General features: G+C 37.0%; 1 protein-coding gene across 2 annotated transcripts in view; it reads right to left on the reverse strand.

Annotated features, from left to right (window-relative positions):
• Positions 1 to 14,737, reverse strand: part of LOC138716549 (polycomb group protein Psc-like) — a 136,458-nt gene that overhangs the window by 42,014 nt on the left and 79,707 nt on the right. For both annotated transcript variants that reach the window (XM_069849708.1, XM_069849709.1), the window contains exon 4: positions 1,205 to 1,308. In XM_069849708.1, the coding sequence (XP_069705809.1) occupies positions 1,205 to 1,308 (104 nt within the window). The remainder of the gene's footprint in view (positions 1 to 1,204; positions 1,309 to 14,737) is intronic.

Consider the following 14,737-nt stretch of genomic DNA (forward strand, 5'->3'; position numbering starts at 1 on the left):
GGCTGAATTCGATCTGCATTTTCAAAACAGTTCCACTATGTTTTTGAAATTTAAATTTTTCTGCTAATGACTTGAATGGCTGAATTCGATCTGCATTTTCAAAACAATTTTATTATGTTTTTGAAATTTAAATTTTTCTGCCAATGACTTGAATCGCTGAATTCGATCTGCATTTTCAAAACAATTTTATTATGTTTTTTAAATTTAAAATTTTCTGCTAATGACTTGAATCGCTGAATTCGATCTGAATTTTCAAAACAATTTTATTATGTTTTTGAAATTTAAATTTTTCTGCTAATGACTTGAATGGCTGAATTCGATCTGAATTTTCAAAACAGTTTTATTATGTTTTTGAAATTTAAATTTTTCTGCTAATGACTTGAATGCCTGAATTCGATCTGAATTTTCAAAACAATTTTATTATGTTTTTGAAATTTAAATTTTTCTGCTAATGACTTGAATGCCTGAATTCGATCTGAATTTTCAAAACAATTAATGTAAATTCAATTTTTTTAAGTAGTCGATTATAAAAAAAATCAAAATTTATTATTTTCACAAATTACACTTTGCAAACAAGAGCTCAGCACTTTTAAGACAACAAAGACTAAGCAGTAATTTTTGTTAGATATATCTATAATACTTTCTGAGCTGAAGGTACTTAAAAAGATTAATTTAACACAGTGCCTCTGATCTCACCCTAAAACAGAAAACATCAGATACTAGCGATTACTAAAAGTCTTCCGAAGAAAGTCACAATGATTCTGAGGTTGACGTTATTTTTTCAAGTCTGGGTAGTTCAAATCGGGTTCAATGAACTGGCTAAGAAGTGATATCTCGTATCATATTTTTGCAAGTGAATAAAAAACTATTTTAACAATTAATTTTTCTCAAAATAGACCAACTTACCAACTTTTTTATATATGCTTATGTTTTGGAAGTTCTTGTATTCGAAGACAAATTTAGTTAACTATCCAATTTCGTGAACATAATAATAATAATAATAATAATAATAATAATAATAATAATAATAATAATAATAATAATAATAATGTAGTTAAACTGAATGACTATTTTTGTAGATAGAGGTATCACTTCTTATCCATCGATATAATTAACTGCAAGTATGGAAGTAATTTTTAGGCTCTAGTGCCTTCATCTCATGACGTCAGTCTCAGATCACGTTCCTTCTCGGAGCATTTCTCACCTCTGTCAGGGTGCTTGGCATAGAACTCTCGTCTTCGCCTCATCTCAGAGTGGAAAAGGCCGGGCACCAGCTTGTACACGATGTCCTGCAGCGCCTTGTCGGGTCTGAAACACAAAACAGAGTCAAATTGACAAAAGCAATCAAGATGTGTGTTGTCACTAAGCTATAACGCCAATGAAATTGGTGATGGCAAGATGGTAGGCTATATGATGAAATGAGGCAGAGGACTCGCAATGAGTTACCTGACATTTTACTTACGGTTGGAGAAAACCTCGGAAAAACTCAACCAGGTAATCAGCCCAAACGAGAATCAAACCCACCCCCGAGCGCAGCTCCGGATCAGCAGGCAAACGCGCCTACAGACTGAGCTCAGTCCATCATTTTTTAAATTTTATTTTTACTTAGTTATTTAACGACGCTGTATCAACTACTGGGTCATTTAGCGCAGATGGTATTTGGTGAGCAAGGCCGAGGATTCGCCACAGATTAACTGAGATTCATTCGCCCAACGGTTGAGAACAATCTCGGAAAAAACCCAAACAGGTAATCAGCCCAAGCGGGAATCGAACCCAAGCTCGAGTGCGACTCCGGATCAGCAGGCAAACGCGCTACCGTCCGAGCTACGCCGGTGACCCAGCCCGCCGTATATCTACAGTATTAATTAATTTAATAAGAACTCAGTACTTCTGCTATTTCGACTACGTAGGCCTGCATCTGTATATTTAAAATTAATACAATTATAAGCACGGCCAGTTTCTTTTATTAGCGATAAATACGAAACGTGACAGAGATGCATAAAGAAGTATAGCCTAGATTACGCAGATTTTATCATAGCGTACATGTAACTGATTTTTTATTGTGTATTGTTTTTTTTACTGTGTATTGTTTATATTGTATATACCACTGCCACCGGGCGCTTGCCCACTTGCAGTGTAAATAAATACATACATACATGACAGTAAATTTGTCGCTAATGTTCGCGAAAATTGGCTGTTTCCGCCAAAAATCAATCAGGGTCCAGCGTCGTAAGTTACTCAGCATTTGCTCTGTAATGGGTTAAGGGAAAATCCCGGAAAAACCTCAACCAGATAACTTGTCCCAACCAGAATTTGCAAGAAAGGCAGGTCATCCCAGCTTGTGAGCACGTGACTTCGATAAGACGCGGACTGATGCGCGTGTGCATCTTGCAGCGTTGACACACCGCTTCAGGGTTGCCATATGTACGACTATAGTCGTACGCATACGACTATTTTGACTAATTGTACGAGGTACGACAGATCTCTTTGTCGTACGCAATTTTGTACGACCATTTCACTGAAGGGAAAAAAATTATTTTGTAATTTATAATGTTGGTTTATAATTGAAATAAAATTTATGGTTAATTAAACCCCTTTAGACAAGTTTTCTTCATTCAGTATCTTCTTCACTAATGTGAAAGAAACATGCTTTAAAGGGGAGAAAATGGTTTGAAACTCGATCTGTAACTATGCTTGCCATGCAAGTCATAATTTGTGATCTTGAGCTCTAAGTTTCACGTATACGGCGCGGTTATATCAAAGTAATACATATTTAATTTGATTAATTTCCTTGTTTGTTCGACAAAGGAAGTCTTTTATCAATGAAATAGTATCGCAGTAGCATTAATATATCTAAACGCACCGACATTATATAGGTGTCGGGTTTGAGTTGACTGTAAATGAATTAATTTAATATAATTTTCAGCTGCCGCATTGATCGATATTAAAATACCTGCCGCAGCGCCGACCAAAGATCAAATTTCTGCTGATTTTAAATATAACAAAGTTGTTTCTAACCAACCGTTATCGTGCATGCTTTACGGCGGTAACAGTGTTGATGATGAAGAACTAGGTAGTGATTGTTTCAATTCTGAATGTCATTGTGGATGTGAACAATGATTAGTAGTAAATTCTTAAAATTTGGAACTGAAATTGACTGGTAGACATATATAAATATATATGTTATTTTATGATTATTTATCAACTGCGATGGTTATCTGGCGTCAATGACATGAAAGTAATAATGTCAGCGAAATGACTTCAGCGTCGAAAGTTACCCAGCATTTGCTCTTAATGGGTTGAAGGAAAACCCCGAAAATAACCTCAACCAGGTAACTTGTCTCAACCAGGATTTGAATCGCGGCCCGCTCGTTTCACAGTCAGACATACTAACCATTACTACACAGCGGTAGACTAGAATTATATATATATATATATATATATATATATATATATATATATATATATATATATATATTAGGAAGCTGAGAAATGTACGACAATTTTATGCTGAAGTACGACAGTTTTCATAAGTTGGTACGACGGTTGCGATTCCTTTATCTGGCAACCCTGCTCCGCTTCAAGCACTGTCAGTTCGACTCATATCGTCATGTCCAGTAGATTATACATTTTAATTGGCTATTCATGACGGAATATTGCTCAAACTTTTCCCCGCACGGAATTTTATTGAATAAAATTAATTTAAATAATTTCGAGGGAAAAATTGTTCCGGAGCCGGGTATCGAACCCGGGACCTTTGGTTTAACGTACCAACGTAACGTTAAACCAAAGATCCCGGGTTCGATACCCGGCTCCGGAACAATTTTTCCCTCGAAATTATTCAAATCAACTTTACAGGGAGTTATACCTGAAATCTTGATTTGCAAAATTAATTTACGTCTTTAATATTTTTAGAGACATCCGGATTTGCCAATTACACTGCGCATTAATTAAGACAAAGCTTCGGTTCTTTGAAGGTATAAATGTCTTAAAGCCCATTTTTTCGTAATTGTTGGAGTAGTGCGGTGGACAAGTTAAAAAAACTCTGAAGGAAGAGAATGGTTAAATTTGAATCCCCCCCCCCCCTCAAACTATGCACATTGTTCATTTGTTGTATGTATAAATATCATTAGGGCTACTACAAAAAATTAAATTCGAGATCAGGTTTTGACTCCGTTAATGGAGTCAAAATTTGGGGGGGGGGGAACACAGGATACAACAATTCACAAAAATGCATATATCATTTTAAAAGATAAATTCAAAACCTCTATGACATTTTACTTCTCTAAAAGCAAGTTCTTTAAAATGCCTATAGAACATTTTTTATATTGATTTAAAAAAATTTTAAGGCAAACAATTTTTCATTTTAAGATGAATTTTACAAGTAGTATGGATACATATTTTTCAAATGCAATAAAATAAGCAATTTCTACTACACAGAAAAGTTTTATAATAGCCTAAGAATGTGTGCACCAAATATTATACACATAGCATTAACAGTTCCGCAGATACGTCTATTATTATTGTCTGGAATAAAGCAAAAGGAGGGGTGGAAAATTAAAGTTATGTGAAATTGCAATCAAAGTTTAGTGTCATTTAAAACTCCTGGGCAGCAGAGCTTTAAAAATGGCGTCAAAGAGGCTGACAACACGATAAATGCGCGTTAAATTTCATGTAACTTAATATACTGTATTTCTGACATATCAAAGAGTATTTTAAAGTTTTTTTTTTTTTAAATATGCTGGTTTTTCACTATATTTAACCCTCCACTACCCTTAAGTTATGTGAGGTTACGGTGGCTACGGGAGGGTTAGGACGACCCTTTGCACATCGACCATACTGAGGCCTATTGGGCACCCCGAAGTGTATGGGATGAATGAGGATGAGGGTGTACCAGACCACCGGCCGCATGTGATCTCTCATCCGTTAACCAAATGAGGGCCTCCTACTCTCCTCTGCCCTAAGTTCATACCGTCAAGGTGATCAAACAGCACAGGATCCATTCCAATGGCCCTTCCAACGTCTCGAAGAGCCCTTGGAAGTGCTCTTAAGGAATGAATCCTGGCAGAGATATTGCGAAAGGCCGGGATCTCAGTAACGGTTGTAGAGAGGACGCCCTCTACCGTAAGCGGATGAAGACATGCGTCTTGACCTGAATGTGGCTATTGAATGAGATGAGGAAGATGAATGATATGATAATCTATATTCTTTTTCTACATGGGAGGGGAAGGGAAAATGGACCGTGGCAATGAAAATTAATTCTAAGTTAGCATCATTTAATGCTTTTGCTATTCGTCCTTCTCTAGATATGACTCCGATGGATTCTGGAAAAGCTTCAAGGAAGCTCGGAATAAACCATGGTATTAAGTTGCCGACGACACACGGAGGAAAAGTAGTTTTTCATGTAAGTAAATTCAGCATTGTAATCTATATTTAATAAAACAAGTAGGCCTATACCTCGTAATTAATCCAAAAAATCTTGATTCGTAAATTATCCTGAAATCAAGTAGGTATTCAAGTAGGTGTCCTATGTATCGAGAATAAAACAAGCATAATGCGGTAAATAAGATAGCAGTAAAATGAGTGACAACAGCTAAGAACTGAGATTAAGTGTAAACAAGTAACTTAAGTCCATTGCTAAGAGTAACAAGCTGCCGCATAAACCGTCCGTCGTAAATAGCGAAATCTCATAAAATCGTACTGCGACATAACAAAAATTGGTGTCCAATAGCGGAAAAACATAGTACACACATGTAACTTTGTCAACCTCTCTTCAATTCTGTAGCTCCTGGAATCGTTTTATTACAACATAGGCCTAGTCGTAAAAAAACAGGAGATAATAAAGTTGCCTGAATATCGTGCTATTTGCTCTCCTATTGTTTCGGGTGCAGTGTTCATAAATTCAATGGCATGTTCTTTGGTTCTTTTTAACTTATGCTTTACGATTTGGGAGTAATGACGCCGATGACAATGGTCACAGGGTCTAACAATGATGATAAGAATAGTAACAATGACGACGTGCAAATTATGACGATAACAACAACAAAAATTACGTCGACAGTGATCACTATGGTAACGATTAGAACAATGGCGATGATAGACAACGATAAGTTAACAACAGTGTCGACGCGATGTGCGCGAAGATAGTGAAGTCCTCCCTGCTATGTATACGAGGAAACTGTTACTGCAAGTAGGAAACGTAAGACTGGTGAACTGTAGCCGTTGCCCGAAGACTTGATTGAGCTCGGTTTCATACGCCGCGGCGCCGCTCATTATCTTGACTGACAGTGGGGTGACCGCCCCCCCCCCTGCCGCCAGAGGAAGGTGTAAGAGGAGAGGCGAGAATGCTGCTGGTTGTGTGTGTCTTATGTAAGGGACCGAAGAAAATGTTACACAACATGTTTGTGTAGGTTATATAACTGCAGTGTAAGGTTACTGTTGTAGTGTTCCAATCACGCCTCCAAATGGGTAGGTCTATTTGTTCTCCGGCAATGTAAATTAATCGTTTCCTTGGGCGATGGCTATCCGTGGAGCTTATCTCACATCACAGAGTTTCGTCATGTGCCACGCCTTGAAAAAATACAGATTTTAACTTTGGCAAACCACTGTAAGCACTACTTAGAGAAGTACGAAATAAATTCACTTACGTGTAGTTAACCATTCGCAAATAGGTCTATGCCAACCGGTGTCAAAATTTTGGACAACACTTTTCAGCAGCCTTTCGGAGGTTTGGTACCCGTAATAGTTTATACACTAATGGCCGTGTGCACCATTCTCGATCATCTAGCCCGTTTATCAGCAATCACGGAAACATGGGTAATTCTTGACAGTGATCAAGTTACAGATGCGGTGCACAGACATTTTCCCTCGATCAACTCAGTACCGTCAGCTGACGGTACGCTAGCTTGAGAAGAATCATCTGAGCGCTAGGTTACCGCGTATAAAACAGCGAACGAACGCACTCTGTCAATTATCGCTTCGCTTTTGTTTGTCGGACTGCTTTCAAACATCCTCGCAGTTTTCAAATAACAAGTTTCAATAATCATGGAAGAAAAAAAGAAAAGAGCACCGAACTTCTCACAGTTCGAAGTGGGAATTCCTTTAGAACTCGTCAGCAATTATGCATCCATATTAGAGAATAAAAGTACTGACGGAAGTTCTCTAAGAGAAAAGCAGGCTACCTGGTTGGATTTAACCTCACAATTCACATGAGTTATAGATTAGATTAGATTTAGATTAGATTTATTTATTTAACCTGGTAGAGATAAGGCCGTCAGGCCTTCTCTGCCCCTCTACCAGGGGATTACAACTATAACATGAACAATAAGATTACAATTAATATTAAATTTACAATTACAATTACAATAAAAATTAAAGTACGACAAGAATACCTGATTAATGAAAGCTAGACATTTTATCATAGAAGTTAAGAACAAAGAATATTTTTGTATTTACTAAATTACAAATTAAACCTACAATAACAAAATTCTATAGTGATGAAATTACCGGATATTGAGATATTTTGTGGTAGATTAAAAGAACTATTTACAAGAAACCATGTCTGAACGAGTCTCAATTACTGACCAAGTGCCTAGTAAGTTTGCGTTTGAATTGAATTTTATTTCGACAGTCCCTGATGCTAGCAGGTAACGAATTCCAGAGTCTTGGCAGGGCTATTGTGAAAGAGGATGAGTATGAGGAGGTGCGATGGGATGGTATTGTTAGTATTGTTTCATGGCGAGAGCGTGTGTTCACATTGTGGTGGGAAGAAAGGTAAGTGAAGCGAGACGACAGGTACGAAGGAATAGAAGAGTTCAAGATTTCGAAGAGAAAGAGAAGTGAATGTAAATTTCTTTTCTTATCTAGTTTAAGCCAACCTATTGCTTCCAGGGATGGGGTAATATGATCATATTTACGAACATTGCTTACAAAACGTACACACAAATTATGAGCACGTTGAAGTTTCATTTTGTTGTCGCTGGAAAGGTCAGTCAGTAAAATGTCAGCATAGTCAAAATGGGGAAATACAAGGGTCTGCACAAGGGACTTTTTTAAGCAAGAGGGAAGATGAACATTTATCCTTTTTAGCACATGAATAATAGAATATACTTTTCTGCAGGTTTCTGTGATTTGCATGTCCCAGTTGAGATTATTATCCATGTGAATGCCAAGATTTTTTACCGAAGAACTGAAAGGGATATGCACTGTACTTACTTTAACGGGGGAAATGTCGAGGTGCTTTACAGCGTCGGTTTGCCGTTTGTGTCCTAATATGATTGCTTGTGTCTTTCCAGGATTGATATTAAGATGGAATTTCTTTGTCCATGTCACAATCGAGTTAATGTCTTTATTCAATTTATCTATAGCGTCATTTATTCGATCTAAGCGGGAAGAGATGTAGCATTGAAGATCGTCAGCATACAAGTGATAGTTACAATGCCTTACATGAGATGTAATATCACTGACATATATCGTGAACAACAATGGTCCGAGTACCGAACCCTGTGGTATACCTGATGTTATGTTAAACCAGGAAGAGCTTCGATTCCCGGATACAACACATTGTTGTCTTTCCCGTAAGTAGGATTCGAACCAACTCACAGCAGTCTCTGACAAATGCAGATTTCTCAATTTATGGGTGAGCAGGTCGAAATTTACAGAGTTGAAAGCTTTGCTAAGGTCAAGAAGTGTTAGTATTGTTACTTTATTAGAGTCGATTGCTTCACGAATGTCTTCTGTCACTTTAAGTAGAGCAGTGCTTGTGTTGTGTCCAGCTCTGAAACCTGACTGATACTTGTCGAATAGTTTGTGTTCGTTCATGTAGTTAGTAATTTGTCTGTGTACGATTCTTTCCAGTGCTTTTGATATGGCTGGCAGGATACTGATTGGTCTATAGTCGTTCGGGTCGGTGGGAACTTTGACTTTTGGAAGAGGAAGAACGAAAGCTTGCTTCCATATTTTAGGGAAAGTTGAAGTGATTAAGGAACTATTGAATATGTGTGCAATTGTAGGTATTACTATGTCTTGTATTTTCTGTATGAGTAATATGCTAATGTTGTCTGGCCCTTGAGCTTTCGTCTTGATGCGTCGGATGGCTTTCATTACGTCAATAGGAGTGACGTCAGTAAAATAGAATTTGTCTCGAGTTGGGGGAGCTGAGTCAGGCAAAACTGTGTCTTGTTTCGTTGTGTTATACGTGTTTACATAATTCCACATAATTTGTAACGTAATTTATACAGTGGTTATTTCATATTATTGATAATAATTGGGAAAATTTTCAGTATACGGATACCTCACTGACAATTATCTTGAAATACGCTACTAAAAAGAGCAGATTTGTATGTGTTTGTCGAATGCTCATCATCTTGCTTACGAAAAGACACGTTTCAGTGCCAATAATTTATTTGGGAAATTTTCAGTATACGGATACCTCGCTAACAATTATTTTAAAATTAAAAAAAAAAAAAAAGCAATTCGTCTGTGTATGTCGAATACGCATCATCATGCATATGAAAAGGTAGTTTTTAGTGCCAATTTATTTTGTGTGCACAATGTTGGAATTCTGGAGTAAGAGGGAAAGGAAAATGTCCTTGTTCTGAAATTTATCCATTTGTTTTGTGTTCACAAGGTTGGAATTTTGGAGTAAGAGGGAAAGGAAGGTATCCGTGTAATTTCTCTTAATTCAAGCGTAAATAGCTTAATTGTCCAAAATGTCATGTAGGTCCTAATAGTTTCAAACGGCAAATCTATAGCTAATAAGTGATAATCTCGCATTCTACAAGATGGCCATTTAGTTTTGCTATATTATTACCGGCATAGAATAACTACTTTATTATTATGTTAACAAAATTTAACAATTAGGCCTAAATAATATTTTGTCCTCAAGTAAAGCCCCGATCTTCCAAAGCAGAAACATATATAAAACATTTGTCTGTTTTGAGAAAAAAGAACATTTTTATTATTCATCTACAAACTTACTCTTTCTACAATAACACCAATTCTGTTATTTCCGCAGTGGTTTGCGTGTTCAAGATACATAATTTCATCTTCAATTCCATCAACTACGTCAAATCGTGCCGCCATTTTGATTTTCTCGACTTGACCATGTTCAATTCAAGATAATCGGTCCCACACCCGTGATCAAATTTGATCATCATCAACTCGCCTGTTTATCTTTGATCGAGATTGATACTCCGCAAATTGGGTTGAAGATGGTCAAGTGCCGACTTAACAATGGTCAAATTTTAATCGAGAATGGTGAACACGGGCATAAGTGTGAAACATTACATTTGAGCAGCCTGTAACATTTAGTGGGCTGCTGATCCGGAGCTGTGTTCGGGTTTGGGTTGGATCCCCCTTTGGTCTTTGGTTTCTTCCGAGGTTTTCCACAGCCGTGGGACTGAAGCCGGATGGTCTATGGCGAGTCCTCGGCATCAACCCCTTTGATTTGATTACCCCCCTTTGATTTGATTACCTGGCTGGGTTTTTCCGAGGTTTCCCCAACCAAAAGGCAAATGCCGGGTAATATTTTGGCGAATCCTCGGACCTCACCTCATCTCACTACATCTCGCCAAATTATTGTAAAAAATTGCACAAAATTGTAAAAATTGTAGAAAATTACTAAATTGTAAAACTGTAAAAATTTGTAAAAATTGTAATTGTAATATTGTAAAATTTTGACTTGTTCCACATCTTAAAGCTTCATTGCCCATGTAAGATCTATGGAATAAAATAAATGAATGAATGAATGAATGAATGAATGAATGAATGAATGAATGAATGAATGAATGAATGAATGAATGAATGAATGATGGAAAGAAATCAGGAAGATATTCCGTGGGAACAGACGATAGGCCCTACAGTTGTTGAAACACGGAATTGTGTGGTGATGTGAGCCAGTATTCCCAGGGAATAACTCAGTCCACATTCTAATGAATTCAATAGATCTAACCTCCATTTCTTTCACAAAATTTGAGAGAACACATTTCCAACGAAATTAAATAATTTACATCAAACACCAATGACTATTCTCCAAAACAAATTAGGCCTAATTGTTTACATTTAAAAATTACATTTCTACAAAGAGACGGTGTCCAAACTTTCATGACTGCATAAAATCAGTAAAGATAAAAGCAATTTAAATGATCCCTTATTTATGAGAACTCCCCACGGTCTGCCGCCCCTTCAGTTAATCCCCTGCCTTCACAGCGCTGGTTCCATCGAGCTATAACGTGATGGAGTGATCCCGTGCTGGAAACGCGTCAAGTTTGTCTCTTTTATGGGAAGTTAGCCTATTATTCTAAGTGTAGCAATTATTGCTGCAATTTATTTAACGACCTGTTTCACGTATGTTTAAAACAACAGAGTAGAAAAGAAAAGGCGCTGCTTTTATCCTTAACACTCTGCTTTACTGTGAGAGATAGTTACCTACTGCTTCAACATCCAGAGTTATACTTTTGGGTAATTCACCGTGTCTTGGAACTTGACATTTCCAACGTTTCGGAACTACTTACAGGTTCCATCATCAGGGCAGATGGGTAAAAACCTACTCTGTTGGGCTCGCTACGTCTGCCTACTCCAGACAACTGAGCACAGATAATTTGCTGTTCTTTATACACGAAAATTAATTCTTGGAGTCAAATAAAACACTGGAATAATATGAACATACGAGTAAGTTGAAATATCATTAATTCATCCATTCATTGCTTTCTGTCCAAAGGCAGGTCTACTACTGCAAACCCAGGAATCTTCAATCTTCTCTCTTTTTCGCCTTCCTCTTACTCTCCGCATGTGATGCATATAATAGGCCTATATTAATGTTGTCTATCGCCTGATATCTTCTTCTACCCTGAACGTTTCTCCCGTTCACCATTCCTTCCGGTCATCTTCGTAATAATAATGACAATGGCGACCACGGTCATGACGACAATTTCAAAACAGAATTATTTTCCCGCAACAGCAGTAAACGTTAAGTGTTTTTTTTCTGTCTACAAGATTGTGGTAACAGACAAAAAGTGTAAATTCTCTCGCAAAGATTTGGAAAGTTACTGGTTGTGTATTGCGAATGCAATTTTGAAAAGTCCATGTGGTTAAGTTAAATTAATGTTAATGTAAATGTAGGAAATAAAATAACGATTCAGTCATTCATCATCACTGCGTCCATCTATTCAATTTTAGTAAGCTATACGCCAAGACAGACAGCTAAAGAAACAATATTGTTTAAGGTTATTTCTAGAGGACAAGTTTTTACAATATAAGACACTTTATACTCAACTAATAATATTAGGTATAAGAATTTTGTGCGAGATCGTGCGTATTTGCTTGTTTTCCGCACAGAACCAATACGCGGTAAGTGTGAAATACCACATTCAGTATTCCCAACGTAACACACATAACAATTTCCCTCTTACCGCTTAAGCGCCATATTCATTTTACTGCTTTAGGCTTTTAAAATATTATTTTTAGAGACGTTTAACATAGTAATAATTATAAATTGGAAACTTACCACTGCAATTTCACCTAAATTGCAATGTTAATTATTGTTTTTAAATATTTGCAAAAATTAAGTAAAGTCTACTACTCCACGAAACTTATTGCATTCCTGATACAAGTAACATTAAGGAAGCCGTGAAAAAATCAACAAGATTCCAGATGCCGATGTTATTACTGCAATATGTTATATAAATAATATTGTTAAAATATTAAAATGAAAAATAAATCATTACATAACCTTATCGTTTGTTTTAAGTTCGCATTTATAGACTGGGGGGAAAAAAAAGACAGACGTATATCACGGCCTGCCGGAGTATAGTAAACACAGAAAACATTTTATAGCAACAATGTTGAAGAAAGATATTTTGGTTTTCCGAAGTTGCCGTCATTAAACAGAAACCAACATGGAGATTTCATTGCAACTAATTAGAAATTCGTCTTTCAGGTATGTAATAAACGATCTTCGCACAAAATAATGTACGATACACGAGCGGTATGTTTGTTTTCATGTTCTCGGAAATTAAAAAAGCTCAACTACGTTTCGCTTTTTCAATCTTTTCCTCGACCATGAAAACGTCAACATACCGCTCTTGTAACGTATATTACTATTGAGTAAGATGAGATGAAAGGTAATTTATGTGTGATTTTTAGAGACTATTTCATAGTTTTATTGAATCCATTTAGGCATCTAAAGTGTAATTTTTAAAGTCTAAAATCCAAAATCTAGTAATAAGGAACAACACTGCCCAATTATCAATAAACTCAGAAATAATCGATCAACATTAGTTTCCTCAGTATCAAGCACATCCGATAAATTTACTGTTACAGAATATTAGGCCTACTTCCATAACTGTGCATTTAATTAAATTTCCATTATTTCGTTGTCTCTCTCCTCATTCATAGGCCTATGTAGATTAAGTAGTTAACACCAGACGGCTCTAGTCGTATTTTTAAATATTTTGATTCTATGTCTACGAATGCGAATGAAATATGACACGATGCGTCGTTTGGTCAACTGTAAGGAGATTACGGGGTAGGGTGGCCAGTTCCTTTCCCCCGCCTTTGCATACATCGTTGACTAGCTCATATTCCACTAATCAGATTTCAGATGCATACAAACAATTGTTCTTCCTTTGACACATATTGTCAATTGAGATGTACTGCCTGATAATAAATGTACATATCAGTCAGAACCTCAATCAGAGGTAAATTCTTTCTTTACGAATGCGAATGAAATATGATACGATATAACTCGTAAGTAGATAGTATGGATCATTATCTTTATTTATTATTATATTTGCGAAATAAAAAAAGGTAAAAAGGTATCCCCGTAATATGCCATGAAGGCACTTGGGGGGCATGGAGGTAGAGCCTTATGCTTTCCATGACCTCGGCACTAGAATGAGGTGGTGTGGTCGGCACCACGCTCTGACTGCCTTTTATCCCCCGGGAAAGACCCGGTACTCAATTTTATAGGAGGCTGAGTGAACCTCGGGACCGCTCTGAAAGTTTGGCAACGAAAAAAAACTCCTGTCACCACCTGGGATCAAACCCCGGACCATTCAGTCCGTAACCAGCTGCTCTACCAACTAAGCTACCCGGCATATTTGCGAAATAGTCTTATTAATAATATCATGTGAGGTTTTAATTCCCACTGTACAAACTGACGAACATCGACATAAGTAAAAATCTCTTGTGATATTACTAATGATCACTTTATACGTGGAATAAAGCTGGAGGGAGGAAACCTAGACGGTTTGGAGCTTGAGAATTCTCGGCGTTTAAGCTCTGAGCTACAAGACCTCGTCGGAAGCAGAAGAAGAAGGTAAGCAGATTAATTAAAGACAGCAACTTTCACTGTAAATAACTTGCCAATTTTCGAGCGGTCTATATTCTGGATTTCTTGTACTTTGCATTCACATCAGTAACTTGTATCCGTAAGAAAATCACCAAAACTGGAAGTCTGAAAAGCGTGTCCCTCGTTGTGTCTGACTGCCAAAACTATCGTATAAGTTACAGAAATTCGGATAGGTCTACAAATTAGGAAAAATATTCATTCCACTGGTGACGAATACATGACAATAGAAAGGTGGAACTAAAGGTCAGGGAAGTTAGCGAAGAGCGGCAACAGCGCTTCACAACACGCGTGCGGTTTTGACAGCTGTCGTGCGTCTTCTTTCATAAATACAGACATAGCAGAAGTCTTTCACGGAAAATAATAACAGTTATTCATTTATCTGCATGG

Source organism: Periplaneta americana, chromosome 16 (genome assembly GCF_040183065.1).
Source record: "Periplaneta americana isolate PAMFEO1 chromosome 16, P.americana_PAMFEO1_priV1, whole genome shotgun sequence".
NCBI lineage: Eukaryota > Metazoa > Arthropoda > Insecta > Blattodea > Blattidae > Periplaneta > Periplaneta americana.